General features: G+C 41.8%; 2 protein-coding genes across 2 annotated transcripts; both read left to right on the plus strand.

The window, feature by feature from the left end:
- Positions 1-1,070: 1,070 nt before the first annotated feature.
- LOC104318173 (ovalbumin-related protein Y) lies at positions 1,071-6,499 on the plus strand. The gene is made up of 7 exons (XM_009919321.2): positions 1,071-1,447; positions 2,113-2,163; positions 2,812-2,940; positions 3,696-3,813; positions 4,051-4,193; positions 4,539-4,694; positions 5,500-6,499. The coding sequence occupies exons 1-7, from the start codon at positions 1,280-1,282 to the stop codon at positions 5,899-5,901; spliced, it is 1,167 nt and encodes a 388-aa protein (XP_009917623.1). The 5' UTR covers positions 1,071-1,279; the 3' UTR covers positions 5,902-6,499.
- A 14,924-nt stretch (positions 6,500-21,423) lies between these two features.
- On the plus strand, positions 21,424-27,044 carry LOC104312597 (ovalbumin). The gene is made up of 7 exons (XM_009921168.2): positions 21,424-21,671; positions 22,303-22,353; positions 22,945-23,073; positions 23,759-23,876; positions 25,101-25,243; positions 25,421-25,576; positions 26,649-27,044. The coding sequence occupies exons 1-7, from the start codon at positions 21,438-21,440 to the stop codon at positions 27,042-27,044; spliced, it is 1,227 nt and encodes a 408-aa protein (XP_009919470.2). The 5' UTR covers positions 21,424-21,437.
- Positions 27,045-27,473: the final 429 nt, after the last annotated feature.

Raw genomic sequence — 27,473 nt, forward strand, 5'->3', positions numbered from 1 at the left:
ATGCACTGCTGTTCAAATTAATCCACCTTAAGAGATGACTGTCACATGAATGCATTGATTCCATAGCGACTGTGATACATATGGCAGAATATTCTGGATTTTGTTCTCTAGCAGCCACAGAGGGAAAGAAATTAAAGTTTGCACTGCTTGAAGATCCCCAAGAGCTAGGAGAAATTCCACCCTAGCAAGGTTCTCTCTGCTTGTGCCAATATGTGGGAAGTTATAAGTGGTATAAATACTATACTGCTGCATTAGATGTTACAATACTGTATCTTCTACTCTGTGTTGTCTTCTTTACTAAAAAGTCCTTCCTTTCAGTGTTAGATGAAATGCTAGGTGCTGAAACTACAGGGAAAGTTTTACAAGAATGTCAGAATAAGGGCAGAAAAAAAATATTTAAATGTTGAAGATGTGAAGATCTCTGCAAATTATACACAGGGCTAAACAAGCACTGTCTTATTAAAAGGTGGATCTTATGGAAAAGGTGATAACAAAAATTAAAGAACTTTTTTTAAAACAGAGTGAGATATAATTGAGTCAACAATGACTGGAACATACTAGTTATAGATGTTTGTCATAAGCTGGATGAATTTGGTAAATCATTTGCAGTCTCCATTGCTGTGCCTTCATTATCCTACTTTAAAAAAATGAAGGTAATGTTCCTAACATTTGAGACCTCTGATAAAGTAGGTGGTGTGAGAACCTAGCTTCCATTTACAGTAGGCTGAAATTAGAGTAAATATAGCAAAACTTATGCTGTTGCTTCAGACTTGCACATTGTATATTGGAATTAACTGCAGTTTGGATCATAGGGGGCTGATCTGTTAACTGATCTTAAAACTGATGATAAAAACTATAGTGAAGAACCTGGTTTGGAGTCTCAAAAAAAAAGAGAAGATTCTGAGAACAAATCTATGTGTGTTTTTTTTTCCTTAAGAGATGAGAAAAGACTGTTAGTAAGCTTCTTTCAAGGTAATTAATATTCTTTGCAACATTTTCAAAAATATGATATACATGTACAGAGAAGGAGAACCCAAGTTTCAAATAAAAGAATCACCAGCCTATGCATAACTGGTAGCTATCCAACATTTCGATTGCTCATGAATCTGACAGCATGCCTGCCTTTTAAATCCACACCACTGGATTCTCTTTAATGAAAAAAACCCTGTGCACCAAGTTCAGGGGTTCAAGTGCACTGACTTTCTTGCATTACAATTAATATATTTCTTCATAATACGTCAGACTCCTTCTGTTTGCTTTAGACAACACTGATTTCACAATGGGCTCCATCAGTGCAACAAATGCAGAATTTTGTTTTGATGCATTCAAAGAGCTGAAAGTCCACCATGCCAACGACAACATCTTTTATTCCCCTCTGAGCATCATTTCAGCCCTGGCGATGGTCTATCTGGGAGCAAGAGGTAACACTCAATCTCAGATGGAGAAGGTAAGTTACTTACATTGGTGTAAAGTGACCTCTGCTTGTGCTTGTTGTTCCTTCTAAGTAACTCCACTGAAATATATTATCCACTGACGAGGTTCTCACCTGTTTTAATGTACAAGAAGTAAGCCAAAGTCACAAAATGGAGAACTGGATTGAGAGTTATTTAGAGAAAATACTAAAAGAAGATATATTTTTTCACTATAAGGGGCAGTTAGTTTTGACTTAGAAAAAAAATCTCAATGACAATAACAAAATGGATTACCAGTCAGCAAATTTTATTATATGATTTTTTTTCTAAATTCTGACATCTTCCAGATAATGTGATCAGATTTTTTAAAAAATATATTAAAAAGATAAATCCCAGGAAGAGAGGAAGACAGACTATTATAAGCAGTACATAATATGTAAACCAGTTAATTTCTAGACATTCACTAGAAAAAAATATCACCTAAGCCTAGAGTGGTATTTATGGTTTCCAAGAAAGCCACAGAGGGCACAAACCAGTTGCCAGCTCACTTGTAAATTTTTAGTTCATCTATGTTCTCAGTTAGGACTTTTTTTTTTTCTCCTGAGCCAACAGCTTTACCTCAAGCATCATGTGTAAATCTCAAATTCACATAATTTTTGGTCATGCTGGTCATTTCTGTCACTGGTATTTTCTCTTGCAGGTTCTTCACTTTGACAATGTTACAGAAGTTGGAGACACTACTGACTCCCAGGTAGAGAAATAATTTGATCTCCCTTTCTGTCTTATTTTCTCCTCATAACAAAACTAGAACTGTTCTGCCACTCCTCCTGACAGTTTCAGACCCTGTCAAAAACTATGGTAATGCTCTCAAACCAAGGAGACCTGTGGAGGGAGTGAAGAAGGGTGTAAATCACCTATTTGTTAAAAACCAGGGAGAGAAGGCAGGTTGCACATCTTGCACCAGAACGAGTGACGGTGTGGGGCAGGATGCTCTGGGCACCAGTGTGCCTTCCTGGGCAAGTGCTACTGGGGGACAGAACGTGAAAGGGGCTCAGCACCTAGAGTCAGGGTACAGCAGTCAGACTTGCAGCTGAGAGACTCCAAAGCAGGGCAGGAAGATGCTGGGCAGAGAAGAGCTTAGAAGTCTCAGTGACAGAAACACAACTGCACTCTTACAAAAAGCGTGTTTCAGGGGACTTACCTTGAGAAGGATGAACTTGTTGGTTCAATGTACCATCACCACAGCACCTGCTCTCCCAAAGGTGACAGCCCTATGCCTGTGGGGGAGGACTCCACTGCACTGACTCTTAACTGATAGGGACAATTCTTTAAGGTCTTATTTCCTAGATAAGAAGAAGCTAATGTAATGTATCTTCTTATTTTCATGTCATCACCTCAGTGTGGCACTTCTGAATACATCCACAATTTGTTCAAGGATCTTCTCTCAGACATCACCATGCCAAATGCTACATACTCACTCAAGATCGCTGACAGACTCTATATTGAAAAAACATACCCCATTCTTCCGGTGAGTTGTACCATGACCTGACTTCGGCAAGATTCCCCATAAAAGCCCCTGTGACTCTACCCTAGAGAAGCACAACCAACAATAGCCCACTGTTGATGAAGAGGTGGTTGTGAGCCATAAGGGGAACTGGTTCAGATGAGTTTGAACCTTCCTGTGGCTGTTGGGTAGAGGCCAGGCAAAAGTATAATGGCATAAATTGCCTGGGTTGCAACAGTCACAGGGAGTAATCAAGATTGCTGTTCATTTGCTAGAAAACGGCTTTTAATGAAACACATAACTTTTAAGGGAAATGAAATACATTTTATAACTCGAAAGCATGAAGACTGAAATTGTTGAAGCTAGATTTTTTCAAAGCCAAATATCAAATCTTCTCAGTGAAAGGAAGCTTTGTTTTTGAAACCTAAGAATGTAAGATCACAGTTTTCAAAATAAAAAGTGGGCACAAAGAGAAGGAAAGAAACATTGTCTGTCCTTAAAAATGTTTGTTAAACTGAAAGTGTTTTGGTCAACTGAAGAAAATATTTCAAAATTTTAACTTAGAATCTTATCTGAAAAAAAGTGCCAGACCTAAATAGTATTTCTTGTCCAACTTTAAGATTCAATTACAGAAAGACAGCTGTGACTGACACATTCAAACTCAGGGGTAAAATTCACTGTTCTTTTAATCATTCTGCTTCAGTTCACAATCTTGCATTTCACATTCATACATTTTCATGTTCTTATCAGTCTGACAACTGCAATCCTTCTGCTTACAGGAATACTTAGAGTGTGCAAAGAAATTCTACAAAGCAGGGCTGGAAGAAGTTAACTTCAAAACAGCTACAGAGGAAGCAAGACAGCTTATTAATTCCTGGGTGGAGAAAGAGACAAATGGTAAGCACTGAAAAATGGGTAGCAGATATTTTCCCCTACCTACCATAATCTATACCCTTGTCTTCCTCTCCTCATAATGTCTAGAAAAAGTGGGTCAAGCAAGAGCAGGTTGCAAATTGCTATGAAAACAAAACTCCACAAAGTGGCACCCTTGACCCGCATGCCCTTCATTGCAGGCATTTGTGCATAGCAGAGGAGGTGTATCTTACCATTCTCTGCCCTGCTTCTTTCTTAAAGGACGGATCCAAGATTTCCTTGTGTCAGGCTCTGTTGATGTCAATACTGTGCTGGTCCTTGTGAATGCCATTTACTTCAAAGGGGTATGGAAGACGGCATTTAAAGAAGACGACACTCGGGAAGTGCCCTTCAATGTGACAGAGGTAGGAGGGCATGGACACAGCTTCTGACCAGGACAGCTGTTGGCTCACACAGCCAGCAGCCTGGCTGTTACACACACAACCCATTGCTGCCACTGGTTGGGTGATTTAGCTGGGTCCCTCACTGTCAGCACCGGGGCCTAGGGCCAAGGAGGGTTTGAAAGAGCTGCGTCTGACCAGGCTTCTAGGGCACACCAGCAGGCAAGAGAGGAAAACGGAGACACAGCTCTTCCTCAAAGGCAACATGCTTGAAGATCGAGTCCTGCCCCTTTCAAAGGGCTTGTATGTTTGCCTGCCTAAAGAAAAATTGCTCCCCGGTCACATCATCTCACGTTTCTGTTTTTGCAGCAAGAAAGCAGACCTGTGCAAATGATGTGTCAGAACAGTACCTTCAAAGTGGCAACAGTGGCTGCAGAGAAAATGAAGATCCTGGAGCTTCCGTACGCCAGCGGAGAGCTGAGCATGTTGGTGCTGTTGCCTGATGACGTCTCTGGCCTGGAGCAGGTATGGCCCTGGCAGGGGAAGCAGAAGCGTTATCACTTCAGTGGGACTTGGCTGCCCTCAGACCTTTTGCTGTGCATTTACATCCCAGCTGCCCACAGCATGGCTGTGCTGGGCAGACGGGAGCACAACAGCAGCCGAGGTGCTACCAGGTGCTCAGGCGGGGACTGGCCTCTTAGGAGAGCCCTGGACTCCATCTAATAAAACAAAGGTAGAGGACTGTAGTGCTGCTGTAGCCGTGCAGAAGAGGATGTTGCTATATGCACCAATCTCCATCAGGTACCAGAAACTGACATGCTAGCAGAATTTTTATTCATTTTGAGTGTTTTCAATCTTCCAGGAGAGCACTTAATGGTTTGCTAAACTAGAAAAGTTTTTCTAAGGGGAAGTAAAAAACAGAAGTGGTGAGGAAAGCATTCCAAGAGCTGACTAAAAGGAAAATGGGAAAACTAACATTAGAAAGGAACTAAGACGAGGGAAGGGATGAATAAAATATGTTCCAGGAGGAACAGTTTTGGGGCTGATTTGATTTGATATTTTTTAAAGAACTGTGTTTTCACAAAAAAAGCCTTGATCTGATGAAGAAATTTTCAGATGATGAAGTTTTGGATAACTTCATTAAGACAGATGAGATTAGGCCATAGTCAGGAGGAAACATACATGACAAACAAGTATATTTAAGATTAAGTATCAGTTCTATTATGTACACAAAGTAAATGGAAAAAAATAGTAACCAGTGGTATAAACACAGCTGTTAAGGGCATTGCACTCTTGTCTCAGGCATTTCATTCCCTGCCTCTCTTTGCAGCTTGAGAGCAAAATCAGCTTTGAAAAACTCATGGAGTGGACCAGTCCCAATGTGATGGAAAAGAAGAGAGTGAAAGTGTACCTCCCGCGCATGAAGATTGAGCAAAAATATAACCTTACATCTGTCTTAATGGCCTTGGGTATGACTGACCTGTTCAGCCCTTTGGCCAATCTGTCTGGCATCTCTTCAGCAGAGAGCCTGAAGATATCTGAGACCATCCATGAGGCATACATGGAAGTCAATGAAGAGGGCACCGAGATGGCTGGCTCAGCGGGTGTGGTGGGAGACACCAAACATTCCTCTGAGTTTGAAGAGTTTAGGGCTGACCACCCATTCCTTTTCTTGATTAAACACAATCCAACCAACATCATCCTCTTCTTTGGTAGATATTGTTCTCCCTAAGGAGAGAAAGAGCTGGAAATAGTTCTTGCCTTCCCCTCAGAAACAGACCCCCTTTAATGTAGTATTGTAGTTTAATCTCATCTCTTCAAGATTTTCTCCAAGTGGAAAGCCTTCAATATCTAGGGAGATATTCTTGAAGAAGCGTATAACTTTTTAGATCTTTAGGTGCAGGTATTTCTGCTCATACAATTTGTATTCAGGACTTATATCCAGGATTGAATGTGAATTTCAAGAGGTAGTTTAGGAATATTTCCCATCGTCATTGAATAACTTGAGAGACAGGGCCAGTGTTTTGATTTTTGTGAGAAATCCTGCAACTGCTGTTGAGAATCTGGCTTCTCTATAGGAGTTCTGTGAAATAAACACAGCTTTCAGAATAATCCTGTTCCTTTCTGTTGAACCTGGTGGGCAAACCATCCTTGAATTGATGCCTGGACAACTTGCAGATGAAATTCTAAACTTCAGCAAAGCATTCTTCTTTCAGGAATGCATTTGGGCTTCTTTGTGCTGCATGTGCTATAAGGCTGTCTCTCTTGTTCTGAGTGAGCATACAGAAAGTCTACCATTTTTTCATAAATCATCATCTCCAAATACAACATCTTCCTGACTGATATAATTTCCCATCTTCGTTCCAGTGACATATCATTGATTTTGTGAATGTTAATTGATTGTCCTTCTATTTATTCTAATAAAAGCATTGCAAACTAAACATGTCATCTATTCTGGGTTACTGCACCACACAACCTGAAACATATGATATATTGGGTAGTGATTATTGACAGAAGTGTTTTAGATTAGGATTTATATCCCATTTTCAAAACCAGAATGTACCCATATATGAAATCATTAAACAGCTTAAGAATTTTTTTTTTTAATTTTAAGCAAGGTAAACCCTACAGCTCCTATTCTTACCTTGAGCTTATCTCCATATGGTATATCAAATAACTAATTTTTTTTTAATTTGCTGTTGTATTTCCAGACAGTTTTAAAAGATTTCCCATAAGTGTCCTCAGTAAATATAGCAAGGTGATGCCTAAGAGATTTAACTTCAAAACCATGAGAAGAATGTTTGTCTTAAAATGTGGACTGCTTCAGCTCTCTAATACCCACACAAATCATACGAAGATATCTTTCTTATTGCCTCTTAATGTAATAATCCTCTAGAGATGTTATTTCCTATTTCACACTTTTTAGAAGGAAGGTTCTTTAGGTTACACTTTATCCAATTAAAAAGATTATTAGTGTTAATTGCTGAGTTAAGTAATCTTCCTTCTGCTGGGATACACATGCTGAACTGCAAATTACAGTATCAGTACTTAAAAAGTGCTTTAAAAAGAGACACATGGGAGTATTTGGAGCTGCCTCAACCATTTGCAAATTCTGCATTAAATATAACTTGAAATGATGATGCTGGCAGCAAGGAAACATTTTCACAGATGCTTTGAAGTCTATGGGAGAACTGCAAATACTGGTCTTCCCAAGACAGTCATAAAGGATTAGCTATTGTTAACACAAGTATTTAAGCAAAAAAGTATTTCAAGAGATATGACATTTCAAGGTTTACTATGTACATTATGTTCTGCTTCTCTTATAGCCAAAAGAAGTCAACAGAGTTTTGCTGCAACTGAAAAAAAAAAGCGGCAGCAGGATTTGTAAAATATTGTCCTAAGGAGCAGAGTCTGTAAGGTTATTAAACAATTCCAAAACTGTTATTAAACTGAAATAAGCATGTCCGTCACTCTGCACTTTCTATGTACAATGACAATAAAACTATCAACATTTATTACAGCAGTATTTATTATACAACATGAAGAAAAAAATAGCTATTCCCTTCTTTAATCGTTCGTTCGCTTGATGATTATTTTAAAGTAAAGAAATTGAGAAAATCAAGGCTGAAATGGCAAGTGGCTTCCTAAAACTACACACGAGAGAGGTTTTTAAGGCACAGAGTCCACCTAATGTCCTCACGGTGAAACAGAACTATTTGACTTGTTTTAAATTGGGCCATTAGGTGTCACTGGGGATACGAAGTGATGTCTACCAGTCTTCTGAAAGACTGCTGAAAACTAAGTTTGGGAGCTTCATGTAGGTTCCAATTTTGTTATTTTAATTTTTGTGCAAGCAGATGATTCTGATCGATATACTGAAAATGTAGACCAGTAGCACTGTGCTTGGAACCCAGTAATTTTTTAAGAAAAAAGACAGAAATATTATTTGGTGAATGTCCAGAGGCATTTTAAGATGTCTGTATCCTGAATGAAAAAATAATATTAAAGTCAAATACTGTAGTAGGGATAGAGCTATTTGGTTTACAAAGGAGAAAACGTCCTCTGTAGAGGCTAAAATGAGAAATAAAAGTGCAGAATCAGCAAAGTTGAATAAAATCTATACCCCCATATCAATGGCTGGGCCATGGTGAATGTGGCTGCGGCAGCCCCCATGGGAAGCAAATCAGCAAAGAGCAGCATGGAGGGTGTTACAAAGGGATGAGGGAAGAACAGCCATGAGGGGAGCAAACACTGCCTGCTGCTTCTGAGCCCTGAAGTCCAGAAGAGTTTAAAAACATGAATCCCAGTTCCCACAAAATCTAGGTGTTGTCCAATAGTCCTTTTTGTTCCCTGGCAGCATGATTGAAGTTGGTATGTCAATGAATTGCCATCTGTCCATCCACTACACTCCATTTTCACTATGTGTTTTGTTGTTTTGGATAAACAGTACTGCTAGGGGTCTGTGGAACAAAACAAGCCACATGCAATCACATTCTTTTTAATGCTGCATAGGACAGCATTAGAAGTGCTCTGTGGACTAAGTGTGCCTTTCCTTCTCATGTCATTCGGGGAAGGGTTGGAGCTGACATATCTTCTGTGCCCTTTGGGGAATATAATTGTCTGAGACCATTCCACACTTCTCTGCACATTTGGCTTGCAAGAAAGGCCTACCTTCTCCAAAGCAAACCAAATCCATGGCTGAAGGCACAGGACTTTGCAGGCAGTATGCTCTAGTCATAGTCGCCAGAGGAGGAGCACTCAGAGAACCTCCTCCTGGACTGCAGGCGAGAAGCTGTCCTGGGCTCCCAAATGATATTTGAGAAAGCACAGCATGCTGAATCAAACTGAAAGCTACATATCCTCTGGGAAGGCTTTGACACAGAGCTGTGGTTCAGTTTTCTGTTTCTTGTGGCTAGCGAGCTAAGATTCTTCAATCTGGAAAAGAGACAGCAGAGAGGGGATTATCAAGGAGAGGCAAGAATGAGGCTGCTCAGCAAGGGAAGGGGACCCAAGGCAGCAGGTGACAGCAAGGCCAGTGGGGCAGCGGCCTCCCCAGTAAGGTGTTCAATGCTACAGTTCCTCATGCTACCACTACAGTGCAGTGATTCCCAAACAGGTCTGTAGCAATGAGCTGGGTCAAATATCAAGCCTGGAGGTTAAGTCCACACATCAGGGTCTGTAGTGGTCCTAACGTGAAGACTGTTGTACATCGAGGAGTTAGTGACCCACATAAAAATTGACCTGATCAGGCACAGGCGTGTGCTGTGCTGCACTATGTTCTGCACACATATCACCTGGCCTCCAGGCCTATACTGTGCTGAACATATTGCATGGCTGTGGGATAAACTTCGCCTGCTAATCATAATGGAGGAGCTTGTAGATGGTCCCAAACTGGCACTTGGTGATGATGCTGCCAGCACATCCTTGTCTTTATCTTGAAGTGAAGCAGCATGTTTCTATACAAATATATTTTTCTTCAACAATGGAAATTATAAACAGAGTTGTTTACTTCTAAGAACATACTTATAAAAGCTGTAAAGGTCACACCACTAGTGAACCTCTGCATGCATAGGATATGCACAGTGTACTGTGCCCTGAATAAAGATCCATCCAATGCTGCACAGCTTGGGGTCCCTGCCATCTGAAGGGACATGAAGTTATCTATGCTATCTCCTTTTTCCGTCTCATTTTAATCAGTTTCTTACTAGTGCCCAAAATGAACACTTGCAGTAGTGCATTACAGGCTCCATCTTGGTGAGGTTCATGGCCAGGAACAGGCATGCAAGTAGCAAGGACCACAATCAAGAGACTCAGTTTAAATTCTTCTCTCAAGTGAGGGGGTTGTAGACCCCCATGGAGGCATCCCACAGCTCTATCACAAACAATGCTCTGATTCAAGGCTGGGCAGTTGCTTCAGATGCGCCTGAGCCCAGGCAGCCAAGCTCCTAGGAGAGGGATGATGTTCTCAAGAGCAGGGGTTTCTGAAGTCCTGGATGATATGGAGACAATGACAGAGACTGACTATTCAGTGTCTGTTCTGATACAGGAACTTAAGTGTATTAAAAGAAGTTAGTAGAAAGCGGTTTTAAAAAAAACCAGATAGAAGTAGCTGACAACAAACAGGTGGCTAAATGATGGACCTCATGGTCAAAGGATGCTGGAGGTGGTAAAATTTTACATAATTTTAAAGGAAGACTGGACAAAACCATGGAAGAGAAATCCATTGAGAGGTAACAAACATATAGAAAATACTACCAGCTATTGAAGTCCCAGGACTGAAAACAGCCAATGTTATGACCTTGATGGCATGACCAGCATCGGCAGGAGTTTTCCCACACACCCTCTCTGCATGGGCCCAGGAGCCTGTGTTGGGCACTTGCACCATTTTGATACTAGAGGCGGTCTTTGTGAGAGGAGGACATGAACTGTCCTCAGCCAGTCACAGCCAGTTGCAGCTGGCCCTGTAATGAATGAAAAGAACTCATTGTATGCCAAATCTTCAGACAGTCAGAGGAGCATATGGCACCTCTCCTCAAGTGTAATTAAGAAAGGGTGGCAGGACAAATGTGAGAGATGTGTTTGGAGAAAGAAAACAGAGGAGATGTGGAAGGAGATGTTATTGAGAGCACAACTGAAGGCACACTCTTGGGAGGAGGGGCTCCATGCCAGAGGAGGCACCTGTGAGGCCTGCAGCCACAGGCAACCCATGCCAGAGCAATGACACCCCAGAGGGACTGCAGCCTGCAGGTGACTGGCACCGGAGCACGGCATCCCTGTGGAACTGCAGCCTGTGGAGCACTAGAGCACAGGAAAAAAGCGAGCAGCAATAACTGGCAGATAGAAACAGTTATACACCAACCCCAACCTCTTGCATTGCCAGCTGCTTCACCAAAGGGACTGGGAAGCACTGAGACTAACAAGAAAGCTGAAACTAGGAAGTGGAGAAGGAGAGGTTTTGGACTGAAATTGAGTGTGGGGAAGTGGGATGAAAGGTCTAAGTGTCTGTTTCATAGTTTGTTACATTGGTTTTTGTCAATACCTGAATCAACAACAAAAATTTTATGTTAATCAGCAAGAAATTACGTGAAACTCCACAAATCAAGACTGTTGCCCACAACAGAAGCTCATTTTAGCTGAGCATTGGCATTTCAGTCCCTGCCTGAAGTACACTGCAGGTGCCTGTCTCCAGGCCTGCTTCCTGATGGACCTCAGACCCAAGCCTCGTAGCCTTGTCTCCAGGCCCATCTCTTTTGCTCATAGGTGGGTGACAGGGCTCTGAGTGCACTAATAAGCCTTTACTGGTCCTGACCAGCCACACCTGGAGCCTCTGCCCACACCTATGGGCCCAGGAGCTCTAAGCTATGCCCTGGACGTTCAGTCCTTCTCTGTGCTACATCAGAGGTGTATCAGTCTCCAGTTCAAACACAGCTGTGCCCATGCCTGGCAAAGGACTCCTAGTGTGACCTTGGCCCTGACTTGTGATCACTGGACCTGAGCTTAGCTCAGACGTGTGAACTGACTTGGTGGTTTGTCTTTGGACTTGCCTCATAGCCATGACATTGCCTTATGACCTGGACTCTTGGTTGGAGCCGTCCGTGATCTCTGGGCCTGCTCTGCTCAGGTCCTGTGGGAGTGAGCCCTGGCTGGTGAGGCTCCTGCCCTGCTGGCTGTGGGATCCCCCTTGCCTCCTGGTTTGTCTTTCCTTGGGGAGAAGCTGGCCTTGCTGCTACCTGAGAGTGAGCTCAGGCCTCCTTGAGCCCTCTGCTGAGCACTGAGAAGCCCGCTCTCTGGCCACACAGCGCCTTGTCCTTACAAAACTTCCTGATCTTCCCACAGCACTCACCCAGTACTCAGACCCAGGCTCCTGAGTGAACCCCCCTCCACCCAGCCAGACCCTCCTTCCCTGCCGGCTTGTGCCCAACCAGCCTCCAGGGCCTGTTGGGATGGCCTGACTCCCTCACTCAGCCCCTGACCTCTCATGCCACGTCCCTTTCCAATCCACTGTCCCTGCCCTGGCTCTGTGTCCCCTGAAACAGCCCACTAACACCCCACGGCCACTGAGTCGCTCTAAAGCAAGTCTCTCCTGAGCCCGGGTCTCTGTAAGGAGTGAGGACCACCTTCCTCAGAGGGGAGGCTGCTGTGTCTGCGCCCTGAGGGTGCTAACAGCCCTGGCTGGCCCTGACCTCCCATGGGGTCTCCCCCACCTGCACACAGGACTCCACATCAGCCCCTACCCCAGTGCCGCCGCCTCAGAGCCGATCTCCAGCTCCCCACAGCCCTGCCCTGCCTGGCCACGGGCGCTCTTGATCCCAACTTGCAGACTGATTTCCTGGCTTGACCTTGGCCCTTCTCTGTCACTGTGGTCCTTCCTGGTGGTTGCCGGACCTGATCCCAACCCTCACTTGTGGATTGACTTCCCGGTTTGGTTTTGGACCTGCCCTGGTGCTGTATTGCCTTATGATCTGAAGACTTGGTTGGACCTGCCACCATTTCAGGGTCTGTCCTGCTTCCCTCGCTCAGGTACCATGGGGCTGGGCCCTGGTCAGTGAGACTCCCACCCCACAGGGAGCAGCCAGCTCTCACTGCTCCCTGACCCTGGGCTCTGTAGAGGGACTCTGCCCCTGGTTCTTCTCTTGCTGTGTCCATGGCTGTCGATGGACCCTGTTACTGGCATTCGGTTCTACCTCCCTGTGATCAGATCTTGTGGTAAGGCACTGGCTGGTGACGGCACTGCCCACCCTGGGGGTGACCCTTGGCCCGGCTCACTGTCCTCACGGAGCAGCCCTGCTGCTGCTGCTCCTGGCAGTCTGGCTCATTTTCCATCCAAAATATTGTCTGCTTACTCAGTCTGTTGCTCTCCAATCTAACTACAAGGATATTCTGGGAGATCATTCTGAAGGCCTTACTAAAGTCAGGGTGTACAATATCCTCTGCTCTCACCGTGTTTATAGAACAAGCCATCCCATCCTAGAAGACAATAAGGTTGGTCAGGAGAGGTTTGCCCTTGGTAAATCTGCACTGGCTTTTCTGATCATGTTTTATTCCTCCATGTATCTCAAAATGCTCCCAGGAGGCTTTGCTTTGAAGCCTTCTGTAGTGATTTGAACCTGAATACACCTGTACATCAAGGATTATCCACATAACAGTTGTCATGAGAAGGCACAGGCCTGTGCTGTGCTGAGCGCGTAGTTTGGCTGCCTGTCCTGTGCTGTGCTGCACATAGCACTGGGCTGCAAGTTAAACTTTGTGCGCTGATCACAGTGAAGGAACATGTAGGTAGCTCCCACTTGGCATGGGTGACTGCACCACCTGTGTCCTTGTATTTATTGTAAAGTGAAGCAGCATGTTTTCATATGAACGTACTTTTGTTTCACAGTAGAGATGAATTGAATTGTTTTCTTTAGAAAATCCTGCAAGAGCTCTGAAGACCAAAGTGTCAGTGAACATCTATCTCCATGGATAGGACCTGCACTGCATGCCATTCCTTGACAGGTGGTCTGTCCAATGCTGCACAACTTGGGGTTCCCTGCATCTGAGGGAATGTAAGATTATCTATACTATCCTGTTTTTCCTTTTAACATTAGCTGCAATAAATGGTATTTTAAGCAATATCTTACAGAGTCTGAGTGCTTTTCTTAATGCAGTTCATAATGAACACTAGCCCTAGTGCCTTGCAGCAGTGCACTTTTCAGTGGCTGCACAGACCTGTAGTCTCCTGAATTCTCCTCCTCTCCCACTCTGAAAATTAGTCCCTTTTTCAAATCATCAGGAACCTTTTCCGATCATCCTGATTTTTCCTTAGTCTTCTTTTTGCTGTTCTACTTGAAGAAGCTTTTCTTACTGCCCTTCACATCCTTTGTCACGTTTCCCTCCAGCAGAATGTTTGCTTTTCAAATTCCATCCCTGCATGCATGGGGAAAGCTTCTATACTCCTGCCTGGTGGATTCTCCTTGCTTCCAACTCTTGTACAGTTTCTTTTTGCATTTGACCTCTGTCAGAATGAAGGCACCTTCATCATCAGAGACAGCCTATATATTGCTTCAGCAGCAAGATATGTGGCATGTATGGAAGCAAGTAAAAGGCTTTGCATGTAGGTGAAGCTAAAACTCATTCAACCACAGTGAGGATGATCTCCAAGTTCTGGGTCAAATACTCCCATCCATCCTGTTGCTGGCCTATGGGATGTGATCATTGAAAGGCATGCCATGAAGGCCACATCAACATACATCAGATCAAATATCCATGGGGGTGCATTAAGAAATCATCAGCTGTACAATGAAGGCTGAGCCCATGTCAGGTTAAAATGAATGTAAGTCCTGATATGGGATATCACAATGACAATTAAGAGCAATGACAAATGTCCCTGTCACAGTCTGTGAGAGATCAAGGCAGCACTGCAGGCAACAATGTCTGTCCCTTCTGAATGGCACAGTGCTGCTGCAGAAGGGTGCCAGGTAGGCTATGAGCTCCTGTCTGAAGGAGCTTGACCAGACACCTCATTTTCTTTGTTCTGGAGAAAAAACACAGTACCACAGAATGACTGAGAGAGAAACCATCACTGATAGCTACAGCACCAAGGTCTGCAATGACAATCAGTTAGACAGTCAGCTGCAATCACTCTGGGTAAAATGATTTCTCTTTCTGTGAATGGCTGCTTCTGTCCCTCATCAAAAAACTGCTTCCAGATTCACAATGGGGAATGAAGACAAACACAAAACAATTAACATGCTCTTTCCTACTGGCAAAAGAGCAGGAACAAGGAGAAGAACAAAAACTCGAATTCTGCGCAGGTTTTTGTGATTGGATGAGAGGCTTTGGTCTGTGAGCTGACCTGGACTTCATATCCTTTTGTGTCTTTTATACTCTCAGGTGTCCAAGGCTCAAGTACTCAAGAGTCTATTGGTTTAGGGACAGCACCACAATGAAGTGCCTGGCAAAGAAAAGGGCAGCAGAGCCTTAGCTGACCTCTTTCTTGGAACAAGCATTGTCAAACAAGGATGTGTGACAGAACTGTTTGTACTGCTTTGCACAGCTGTGCTGGACAGGGCAATCCATTGCCAGTTGTCCCAGGTACCCTTCCAACTGCAGAAGGGTTTGCTTACTCTCTCTAGACCCGATGTCAAGCAGACTACACAAGACCTTTTGTGTGTTGACGCTATGCTGACAGCCTGTTCTGATTCAATTCTTCACTTGCTCATGGGTAGATTCTGTTGCTTACAACTGGCCTTGCAGCTGAGCACAGAAAACTAAAACAGGCCTCTAGGAAAGAGTGCAGAATGTCTTTCTCATAGGCTATCAAAGCAGACCTGCTTATCCTCCATGTCTTTGCTTATTGTGACCGTGTTCTGAACCTGAAATTCCAGCTCTTGGAGAGAAAACATGGCTTTTGTGTAACTCATGAAACAAAGCTCTGCATCAAACACAGACAAAACTGTTGTTCAGGTCTGGAACCAGGACACTACACAGAAGTCAAATTCACCAGGTATAAAAAGCACTTCTGGGATCATTTTTATTCTGTACTTGCAGTGTGATGGTGTGAAAAAATGATCACTGACAAAACTGCAGCTGCTTCTGGATATGTTTGTAGGTCCTAAAATACATGCCATTTGTGATGAGTTGGCCTGTGACACAGGTCTGGACACTTATGTAATTCATGTACAATAAACCAGATTAAGGGAAGGGGAATTATGGTTGTTTAGGACAGAGGTTTGAGGGACACTGCAAAGGCAGATTTGACTGAGTTAAATGTACTGGTCAAGTCTTATATGCAGCAATGGAAGTATGCAGCAATAGAAGTATGCAGCAATGGAAGACCAGTGTGGTAGAAATAGAAATAAATGCCTTTGTGCAAAAAGTGGCCCTGAACAAAAAAGGGATAAAGAGTGAAAATAGTGGCACAGATCTGAGGTTCATTATAAGCAGTGTAAGGAAAGCTTATTAAGTGTAGACACATAGTTTCACAGAATCATAGAATATCTCAAGTTAGAAAGGACCCATAAGGAACATCAAGTCCAACTCCCTGCTCCTCACAGGACTACCTAAAACTAAACCATATGACCAAGAGCATCGTCCAGACAATCCTTGAACTCTGACAGGCTTGGTGCCGTGACCACTACCCTGGGGAGCTTGTTCCAGTGACCAGCCACCCGCTCAGCGAAGAACCTCTTCCTAATGTCTGACCTGAACTTCCCCTTACACAGTTTCGTACTATTTCCTCGTGTCCTGTCGCTGGTCACCAGAGAGAGGAGATCCGCAGCTCCCCGTCCGCTGCCCCCCTTGAGGAAGTTGTAGGCTGTGCTGAGGTCACCCCTCAGCCTTCTCTTCTCCAAGCTGAACAAACCAAGTGACCTCAGCTGCTCCTCGTAAGTCTTGCCCTCGAGGCCTTTCACCCTCTTGGTCGCTCTCCTCTGGACACACTCCATAGTTTGATGTCCTTTTTATATTGAGGCACCCCAAACCGCACACAGTACTGGAGGGGGGGCCGCAGCAGCGCAGTGTAGAGTGGGACAGTCCCCTCCCTTGCCTGGCTAGCTATGCTGTGCTTGATGCACCCCAGGGCACGGTTGGCCCTTTTGGCTGCCAGGGTACGCTGTTGACTCATATTTGACTTGCCACCATCCCAGACCCCCAGATCTCTTTCTGTGGGGCTGCTCTCCAGCCTCTTTCCCCTAGTTTGTATGTATATCCAGGATTACCCTTTCCTGGGTGGAGAATCCAGCACTTGTTCTTGTTAAATTTTGTAAAGTTGGTGATTTCCCAGCTCTCTAGCATACCCAGATCTCTCTGTAAGGCCTCCCTACCCTCTTGGGAGTCCACAGTTCCTTTTAGTTTAGTATTGTCAGCATATGCCTACTTTGGCATGTTCTCTTCAGCCTTTTCATCTTCAGCTTTGAAGGACTCCCAGTAATTATTATTTTGTGGACAAGAAGCTTAAAAGCAAAGCACGGTGTGATACACTCCCTGTGACTCTCAGGGTCCAGGCACACCTCCCAGTATTTTATTATATGTCATATATTCTTCTGGCCACCTAGCATTAGAAAGCACTTCTGCCTCTCCTGATGTCTGTGGTACCACCTCACCTCCTGAGCTACACAAATGAAATGGGGACCCACTCTGCCAGTGGATACAAAAGAAGGAGCGTGGGTACTTGTTTAAGTGTTCAGTGCCTTGGCTCACTGGTACACCAAACTGTTGGGTGAGAAACACCCTGTTATTCAACACTCTTAAGACAGGTTATGGTGAAGTGTTAATAAAAGCATTTATTCATAACATCCAATGGAGGCAACACACTGAACTATATTCATAAAAATGTAAGTAATTAAAAGAAAAAGAAAATCTTAATTACTTATGCTAGGGTTACTCGAGAAACATCTTGCCCTTACTGGCCTGACCTGGTGTCTGCTGAGACAAAATGGCTGACAGTTTTGGCCATAGTGGATAACTCGTCCCTTTTCTGTAGTGGAGACTCTCATAAGACAGGAATTATTCAGGATCCTCCATCTGACAACTCAGCCAAGGCTAGATCTTCTCTCAGAGAGTTTCCATTAAAAACCCACCATATTCTAGTTTCACAAGGCTGACTCACCCTTACAGCTGTTCTCCCTTTGAACACGGAGGAGGGTGAGCTAGTTGAGGTACTAGCTGAGCTGCCCAGTCCCCTGGCTGTGTCCATGTGATATGCCCTCAGGCCAGGCCTCCAGAAAGATTGAAATTTTCCTACTGATACTGCCTCCTGACTGCCTCCCTCTCAAGGAGATCTTTGACCATTCTTCTCAGCTATGGTAGCACTGTCTTAATGCTTTAAAGTGTCTGGAAGCATCCCTCTGAGGCTGGATGTCTTCTCCAGCACCTGGCTGGCTGGCAAACAGTTCCTTGCCTCAGTAAGAGGCAAAACCGTCCTTCTTTTCCTTGTAATTTCACCAGGATGTTTCAGTGTGGCAGGACCACCTGGTCTACATTGATGTGTATATTAACAAACAGATACAAAAGAGCTAAGTAGAATACATGTACATAACTCGTTACTGGTGTTTGATTGACCAGATGATAGAGATTTTTGATTAACAACACACCTGGGAGACTCATTCTCCATTCCTTTTCTCCATCAGCATACTGATACATATTTTATAGGTAGGCATAAAGTTTTCTGAGAAGCACTTCTATCATCAGAAAAAGCAGACAAGCTTTTTAGGCTTTCTTAAAGGCTGAAACAGAAGCAGTAGGCCTGACCAAGAAAAAGTGAGAAGAATTATTCTGTGCTTAAGTAAGTATAGATATGTATCTGTCAATCTATCTGCGGGAAAACAAAAAAACCAAACCAAACCACTTGGCTGATACCTGTGAAGTAGAGGTCTAACAAAAAACAACACTTCCACTACAATCTGGTCTTGCTTAAGTCCTCAGACTGCCTTGGCAACAACTCGGCAAGGAGAATGTGGATTTCTATGGCACGTTTATTTTCACAAAAGGAAGCAGTCTGAGGCAAAGAAAACTGCACTGTCTAAACTTTTGACAGCAGTACAGGAGCCTGCCTCTTCTCCTTAACAGAGATCACAGTCATCTCCATATATGTTCTGAAGAATTATGTCGTACTGACTTTGGGATTTCCCCCCTGCCTTTTTAAAAATCACATAGTGCTTTACAGAGGTCAGAATGGTTTCTTTACTGTTTGTCCATTCTATTATTTCAATACAGAACAATAGCTTTTATAACCAAAATGCTTTTATAACTGAAATATATTTGCTATTGTACATTATGATTGTTCCACAGACCATGAACACTCCCTTAGCTGGATTTCACAGTTCCTCCATCATCTGCCAGGCCATTAAGTTACCCATGGAAGATCTGAGAGATACATTGCAAGTGCATATCACAAACACATTTGGACTGACTGCTTTTTACTTTGTCTGGGACTATGTTTTGCTATTACTCCCTGAGAATAAAATAGTTTGCTATAAAACCTTCACACTTATCAAAAGATCTTTTTTAAGTATTCCAACTTTTCAAACAAAATGTGCCTGCTTTTGACTTTTATCGCAATTGATTTTCTTACATGCACCCTTCTCTATTTCCCCAGTTTTATTAGTAGAAAACGAGGCCAAATCCTGTTCTCACTTATCTTCTGTCTAGCATGGCTCAGCTGCATTTTCTACATTCAAAAAGGATCAATTGAAAGAGAGTTCTGGTCTGTTACTACAACCACAATAACAAATTGTCTAATTATAGACACATTGACTAATAACTGCTAATTACATTTTCCATCACTAAGGTTTTCACATTTTTTGTTTTTATTAACATCGCAGTATCTAATTGCAAATGAGGCTTAAAGGAATGTCAGCACTATGTCCCAGTCTTTTCTCCAGTCCAACAGTCCTGATGTACTGGTGGAAAACACTTTGTTATACAGAATAAAAAACTAATATTTGCTCCCCCTTCAATCAAAAATGGACCCATTGAAACTAAAATATGACCTAATCCCATTAAATTATTTTTATGGTGTCAAAGTTCAAACTTCTGAAGGGCAGCAACGGGTGGGTCACAATTCAGACTGTATAAATTCCCAAGGGCTCAGCCAGTCTGTCTACATACAGCTGGAAAGCTGTATTGCCTTTGGTGCTGAAGCTCAAAAGGTAAGCATTTCTCTACGAAAATTTAGCTTTTCACTGTATTTTTTCTTGTTCATGCCTAAACTTAAAAAAAAGAAACTATTGTGTTTGGTATCTTTAAGGACAGAATATTTACATGGTATTCTCTACAAATCTTCTCACCTGTGTATATGCGTTCTACACTATTTTATTATGTGTAAAACCTAGTATTTGTTTTCAGAAGACATTTTTTAAGTTTATTCTTTGTGCTTAAAATAGTATTTTGTGCTTAAATTATGATTTTATTTCAGAGCACATTATCCTTTCATTCAGTATCTTTTAAGTTTGATTTTGGCTGCCAAAGAATAAGTTTGCTTGATCGACCTTTGGTTCAAGAGAGTGCACTGAGAGCAAAATTGTGGCATTCAATGAATTTGCTATGTTTATTTTAATGTGAAATTTCTCTAACAGTTGCATCCCTGGAAAATACAGCTGGTGAACACTACACAAGATAAAAACATATGTGGGTGTTACAGACTTATCTTTACCATAATCTGTAAATGTGAACTTATATACAGAAAGGAAAGTGAGAGAAATGTGTGTGTGAGTGTATGTGTATACTCATGAGCATGGTCACTAAAAACCTTGGTGGAGTTTAATACTTCAAAGAAATACTTGAGATCCCAGCATTAAGCACCTACATAAGGGGCTGGATTTTGAAAGACAGACTTCCACAATTTTTATAAATCACAGGAAGGAAACTAGATGCATGCTGATCTCAAAAGTCGTCTTTTATATAAGCATAGTGGCTACACAGGACTTACACTGTCCAGCACTTTATAGTAGCCCCAGACAGAAACAAATATAAAGATTTTACTGGTCTATGCCACAAACAAATATTCATTTAACAGTGTTGTATTATGGTAGACATTGCTATTTTATCATGTCTGCATTTCTATTCTATCTGAATGTCACTAACAAAATTTAATTTCTCAGAAAGCTTATAGCGTAGTACATATATATATATATTTAAGCAAAGCACGCTATATCTGAAAGCACAATAGGGTGGAATATGAAGTTTGTGCATCAGTCTCTCTCCTAGACTAGGTGACCTTAGATGAATTATATTGTCTATCCATGCTTCCATTACTAAAACAAGGGTAAAGATACAAATCTTTGAAGATCTACTGACAGTAAGTACTGTGCAACAAATACATATTTTACTGCACTTATTTATTTTTATAAAATAAAAATAGTCAGCTAGCCTCTGCTTTTACTTGTAGCTGTCCAAACCTAGAGCAAGTCTACTAAAATTTGCACTTTGAACTTCCAGCTTTGCAAGTATATCAAAGACAGATCATATTTTCTTGTTTTCTTCAAAGGTACTACAAAGTACCGAGGAACTCTAGCCTTCACTGACTGAAAATAAGTACAGGCAATTGTTGCTTGACTGCTTTGAAAAGGTAAACAGAAATCACATACAGATTTAAGACCTCTGAGGAACTTTATTGCCAGAAAGGCAATGGAATACAAATGCAGAAAGAAATAGATTTATGAATACAGAGTTTCTAACATGCATGAGAGGTGAACATAACAATAGGCATGTTACCACAGAATGACTTCAAAACTACTTGTTTATATTTCACTGCCTAAAAACTACTATTAAAGTGCATTGCGCTGTGTTCATATGGTATTCCATTATTACTTTTTCATCATACTTCTGCTGTTTCCTCTAGACAATACTGGTTTCTCAATGGGCTCCATTGGTGCAGCAAGCACGGAATTTTGTTTTGATGTATTCAAGGAGCTGAAAGTCCAGCATGTCAACGAGAACATCTTCTACTCCCCCCTGACCATCATTTCAGCTCTGTCCATGGTCTACCTGGGTGCAAGAGAAAACACCAGGACTCAGATAGATAAGGTGAGGCTACAGTTAAGGATTTAAACCTTCCTGCTGCTCAATAGAGCCATAGTACTTAATTATACGATAATGTCCCTTGCATAGCTCAGAGGCTAAAAAATCTAGATTCAGAGTTATCAAAAGCTGCGGCCACCTCAAACTCCCATAGTGTTAAACAAATGCATCAGCCAGAAATCTTGAAACTGGTTTTAAATTTTAATGTTATCATTGTTAGCAGTAGGATTCTCAAAGAGAACACCACATTCAAGTGGTCCTTTGTTTAGAGTAAAGAAAGTAGATAAAATCTCCAGGGAGAGAGCGAAAACATGTCTCCAGACTGCAAAATGTTTCACATGAGTTTCCTCCAGCTCTCATTTCCTTCATAGAGAGTGGCTAGCTTGTTACCTGGAAGAAAGTTATTATTAATGGCACACTGGAGCTGATTTCTAGATGTTCAATAGAAAAAGAGAGCATCTAAAATGGCAACAGTAGGCACAGCTGTTCGCAAATGGTACAGATGGATTGCACCTTTTGAGTCATTCAGCTTCTCAATTAGCCAATAGGTTTACTTCAAATATCATGTGTTAATCTCAAGTGCATAACCTGGTTTTGTCATACCTGTTATTTTAACTACTGCTATTTTCAATTTCAGGTCCTTCACTTTGATAAAATGACAGGATTTGGAGACACTGTTGAATCTCAGGTACAGAAATAATTTCATGTCCTTCTCTATGTCACTTTCTCCTGGGAGCAAAATCTAGCAGACAAAGCAGTCTCTGAGCAGTTCTGACCCCTCTCTGATGAGCAGCTCGTGCTCTGCATCCAGCAGTTGGGGAAACACTTCATTCATAAGAACAGAGAGAGAAGGGAGGTAACAGAGGATTCAGAACAAGCATAAGATGAAACCCAGCACAATAATATTTGGCAAATAGGGAAAATTATGGATATTGGTATGCTTAGGCAAGGTAGCTGGATGTTACTGGTTAAATGGGACTGGTTGGGAATGGAGGAAAGCCTATCTGATCTGCTGGAGGTAGATTACTGTTGCAGGTAATTAAGAGTCCCCCTGAGAGAGGTATGAAGAAATTACAGTAGAAAAACAGCACAGAAATGTATCTTTTAGAAAACTACTACATCAGTGTAGTTACAGAAACAAGACATACAGGATGAACAAGTTTTGTAAGCAGAAGTGTCTGAACTACTCTATCTTTCATATAGTATGAAAAACCTACTAAGTACTAACACTAGAATAACATCATCTATCTTTTTATTTGTATTCATGCCAAAAATTCAGTGCGGCACATCTGTAAGCATCCATACTTCACTTAAAGACATTTTCACCCAAATCACCAAACCAAGTGACAATTATTCACTCAGCCTTGCCAGTAGACTTTATGCTGAAGAGACATACCCAATCCTACCGGTAAGTTGCTCTAAGATATGATCTGAGTGTATTTCCTTGTCAAAGCTGTACCATTCTGTAATGCAAAAGCACTGTCAGAAGTCTAGGTTCTGCTAAAGAAATTTTATTCCATATAGAAGACAGGATTCATGACTTCTTTCTATCACAGCCCTAACCCTCTACAGTCTTGAGAAAAAATGTGCCTAGCCAAAAAGATGTTTGTGCAAAGTACAGTCATGATCCAATCATGTCAAGGTATAATTAATAAAAGTAACTTTTATTGGAAATAGTTAACTCCAACTGTTTTCTCAACTTGTAAAATAAACCTGAAAAATAACTTCAGGTTCTCAAAAATATTCTAAGCTTTCCCATTGAAAGGAACATTTAATCTGAAATTAAAGGAAAATACCATTGCAAAATAAAAAGTTAAAAAGTGGGCAACATGAAAAAACCCCCATACTTCAACTGAAATGAATGCCATTTTTGGATGAAACTTCGTTCTGGAAAATATTTTAAAAAGTGTGAGCATATACTCTTGCTTGAAGCAATGAATGTCAAATTTTAAGATGCTTATGAACTAAAATAATTGGTTACTGATGAGCCTTAATAAGCAGATTATTCATATCTGTTAATTTCAGTGTTGCATTTCATATTTGCAAAATCCTTTGACATTCTGATCTGAAAACTGCATGCTCTTCCTTTGCAGGAGTACTTACAATGTGTGAAGGAACTGTATAAAGGAGGCTTAGAAACTGTCAGCTTTCAAACAGCTGCAGAACAAGCCAGAGAGCTCATCAATTCCTGGGTTGAAAGTCAGACAAATGGTAAGAGCAAACCAAGTATCGGCATAGGTATTTTCCCTTCTGCCACCATGTTTGAACAGCATATGAGAATGCTTAAGTCAGGAGACAAAAAACCCAAAAGCTTTCCCTCTATTCCTTCTCCTGGATAGTAGATCAGTTCCCAGATGTGGAACTATCATTTAATGATTTTTTTTTTCCTCAGACACATCCTTTTAGAGGACTTTCTATATCTGTAGGGGCTTTGCAGGTATGTAATACTTCCAGTCCTGATGAAAGGGACAGCACTAGAGTATGTTTTATACACATTGACAAGTGGTTTGACACTAATGTTGAGAATCTGGATATCCTTTGATCAGTGTGCTTTGCCCTCAAGCTTCCCAGAGTTGTGTGCCTGTTGAGTAGGGCATGCAGTCATAAGGTACTTGAGAAATCTTAACAGGTATAGGGCAATGGAAAACCACAGAGTTAAGGAATGGTAGGAAGGTGTATGAAATGCATAGAAAGAGGTATACCACAAGTGGTAGTTTTACCCTACTGCATCTCCATGTGGTTCCTCCATTCTTTCAGTCTCTTCCTGGCCCCCTTAAAACATTCCTTTCCCTTATGCTTGAAACACATGGCCTGAACAGCAAACACAGATAAAAGATGCTGAATTTTAACTGAAATAAAAATATTCACAATTGCACAACCTCTGGTGCGGTGTCATGTTTGAAGGAGAAAACCAGGCCATGATTAAGCTACTGGTGGGAAAGGACTAAAGGAGGAGCTTGCTATGTGCATAAGGACTGCAGAATAAACAAGAACAAAGTATAAGAAGAAAGAGTAAAATTCTGGTTCCCTGTCCTGCTACCTTCTTTATATAGACATCTCCTTTCAACTTTGGTTTGAAGCAAGAATTCTTTATGTTTACTGTTTGGGTTGGAGACCACCCTGGGTTCCAACGGTCCTTCCCATTTTCACAAAATATACAGGTTTATTCATTTTGTAACAAGTAAACCTCTGGGTCTTTTATCTCTCATTATAATTCTTTACGGAGAGGGATACAACAGCTATTGCCAACAGCAGTGAGCAAATCAACCTCGGAAGTACAAGATTACAGCTGCAAAACTAAAACAATGTCCCTGCCCTACACCCTCCTCCTCAGAAATTCTATACCCTTCATTTAAGATTGTGATTGTCAAGTAAGATGTGTTATACACAGATGTGTTATATGCATGTGTTCTCTTTTCCTATGCATTCTTAAAGGAATGATCAAAAATATCCTTCAACCGAGCTCTGTGGATCCCCAGACCAAAATGGTCCTTGTCAATGCCATTTACTTCAAAGGAGTGTGGGAAAAAGCATTTAAGGATGAAGACACCCAGGAGGTGCCTTTCAGAGTGACTGAGGTACATGGGCATACATCACCTTAAAGGTGTCATCTTCTAGAATTTATGAAGAGAGAAGACAAGTAGTTATATAATCTTCCTGAACAGGAGCAATCAGTAGTTTTAACCATAAGTAGACATTTCTACACTCTACGAATAATCATTGTGAAAACTATATTATCTTATTTGGTTTTGCAGCAAGAAAGCAAACCTGTGCAGATGATGTATCAGATTGGTTCATTTAAAGTGGCAGCGATGGCTTCTGAGAAAATGAAGATCCTGGAACTTCCGTACGCGAGCGGGCAGCTGAGCATGTTGGTGCTGTTGCCTGATGATGTCTCTGGCCTGGAGCAGGTATGGCCCTGGCAGTTGGGTTTCAGAAAACCATAAACACAGTGAAATTTAGGTGCTGCAAAGCCCTTCACAATTAAGTTATGCTAAAACACTTCATCAGCACAGATCTGAACACTGGCAACATGGGACTGTTGCATAGAAGCACGCAGCTGTCTCAGTGGTCCTGCAATAGCTTGTGCTGAGCATGGATTGCTTAAGGAACTGCTTTAGTGGATTAAATATTGGTCATTGCAAAACAGATTCTTCTCAGCTAAGCAGCTGCTACTCCAGCAGCTTGAACTCCAAGGGCTTTATATCTCCATTCCTGCACACTGAGGAGCTTCCTGGGAAGTTCATGTTGGCTTTACTAGTTGTAATTATTGTTTGGTTTGGCACTGCTCAGCACACTTCCTTCATACCTTCAAAAATTCAACTATCTAAAAACTGAATATGAGGGGTATGGGAATGGTTAAAGCAATTTCAGGAAATAAAATGTACATGACATACTATTGTTGATATGAACAGAAAACAGGCATGGGATATTGTCATTAGCAGGACTGTAGTTAGCCTGAATAGGAAAAGTTACATAATAAATGAATGCTCATCGAGATGTTTGTACACTAACTCAAAGAATCTAAATTATAAAAATGAACAGGCATTTGAACACAGATAAATTTCCTCAGTAATAACTGATAGTTCAGGTATTAGTAATTGGTTACCATTAATACCTGGTTACTTAGAGGTCTTAAATGTAGATAGAGCTTACAACTCAAAAGCACAGAATGATTTTTGGAATATATTTCGCAAGAAAAGAAAATGAATAGAGAAGAGCTTTAGGTGAAATTTGCTGAGTAGCCATCTCATTAAGAAAATTAATTGTCAGTAAGCCTATTAAAGAAATAGAAAGCAGGACAGAGCAGAGAAGAAGGAGTCATAGTTTGCTTTCCTCTCCTAGATACATTAATCTGTATATACATAGAAAAAATGCCAGGCCAAGAGCAGTCAAAGAGAAAAAACCCACCACTGGTACTGCATTGCCACAAGGGAAATTGTGCTGTCATCCCAGAGATCTCATTTGCTTGTCTTCTTGCAGCTTGAGAGTGCAATCACCTCTGAAAAACTCATGGAGTGGACCAGTTCTACTACGATGGAAGAGAGGAAAATGAAAGTGTATCTCCCCCGCATGAAGATTGAGGAAAAATATAACCTCACATCTGTCTTAATGGCCTTGGGTGTGACTGACCTGTTCAGCTCATCAGCCGATCTCTCTGGCATTTCTTCAGCAGAGAGCCTGAAGATATCTAAAGCTGTCCATGAGGCATTTGTGGAAATCTATGAAGCAGGCAGTGAGGTGGTAGGCTCAACAGAAGGTGGGATGGAGGTTACAAGTGTCTCTGAAGAGTTTAGGGCTGACCACCCTTTCCTCTTCTTGATCAAGCACAAACCAACCAACAGCATCCTCTTCTTTGGCAGATGCTTTTCCCCTTAAAAAGAAGAAAGTTGAAAGAATTTCTGTCCCTCACAGCAAGATCCAAAGCACTGCAGTATCAAGGGTATAAAGAAACACATACTCTCTCTTTCATCCATATTTTCTAAAACCGGAAGGCTCTATTTAAAAAGAAAAAAGTTAAGTCAGAGAAATTATGCCATGAAAACAGAGGCCCTTTACCTTTCCCTTCTGAGAGTAATATTATATACTCATGGATGAAGAGTTAAGGGAATGAAAATTGGACCCAAAGAAAGCATGAGCATGAACAGAGATGTTCCTGGTGCAAGTTGATTATAACAGTGTCGAATCATCACACTGAAAAAACACAACCCCATTTACCAGCAGAAGTTTTATGGAAAAAAATGCAGCCTTCTAATTAAGCCAGGTTTCTCTATGCCCAAGCTTCATGGTGACTCCACTGGAATTAGT

Source organism: Haliaeetus albicilla, chromosome 21 (genome assembly GCF_947461875.1).
Source record: "Haliaeetus albicilla chromosome 21, bHalAlb1.1, whole genome shotgun sequence".
Classification (NCBI taxonomy): Eukaryota; Metazoa; Chordata; class Aves; order Accipitriformes; family Accipitridae; genus Haliaeetus; species Haliaeetus albicilla.

Coding starts and splice junctions, on each gene's coding strand:
- LOC104312597 (XM_009921168.2), top strand. CDS start 21,438: ATGGTATTCCATTATTACTTTTTCATCATACTTCTGCTGTTTCCTCTA. Junction 22,354..22,944: donor GAGACACTGTTGAATCTCAG/GTACAGAAATAA, acceptor CCAAAAATTCAG/TGCGGCACATCTGTAAGCAT. Junction 23,877..25,100: donor GGTTGAAAGTCAGACAAATG/GTAAGAGCAAAC, acceptor GCATTCTTAAAG/GAATGATCAAAAATATCCTT.
- LOC104318173 (XM_009919321.2), top strand. CDS start 1,280: ATGGGCTCCATCAGTGCAACAAATGCAGAATTTTGTTTTGATGCATTC. Junction 2,941..3,695: donor AAACATACCCCATTCTTCCG/GTGAGTTGTACC, acceptor TTCTGCTTACAG/GAATACTTAGAGTGTGCAAA. Junction 3,814..4,050: donor GGTGGAGAAAGAGACAAATG/GTAAGCACTGAA, acceptor TCTTTCTTAAAG/GACGGATCCAAGATTTCCTT.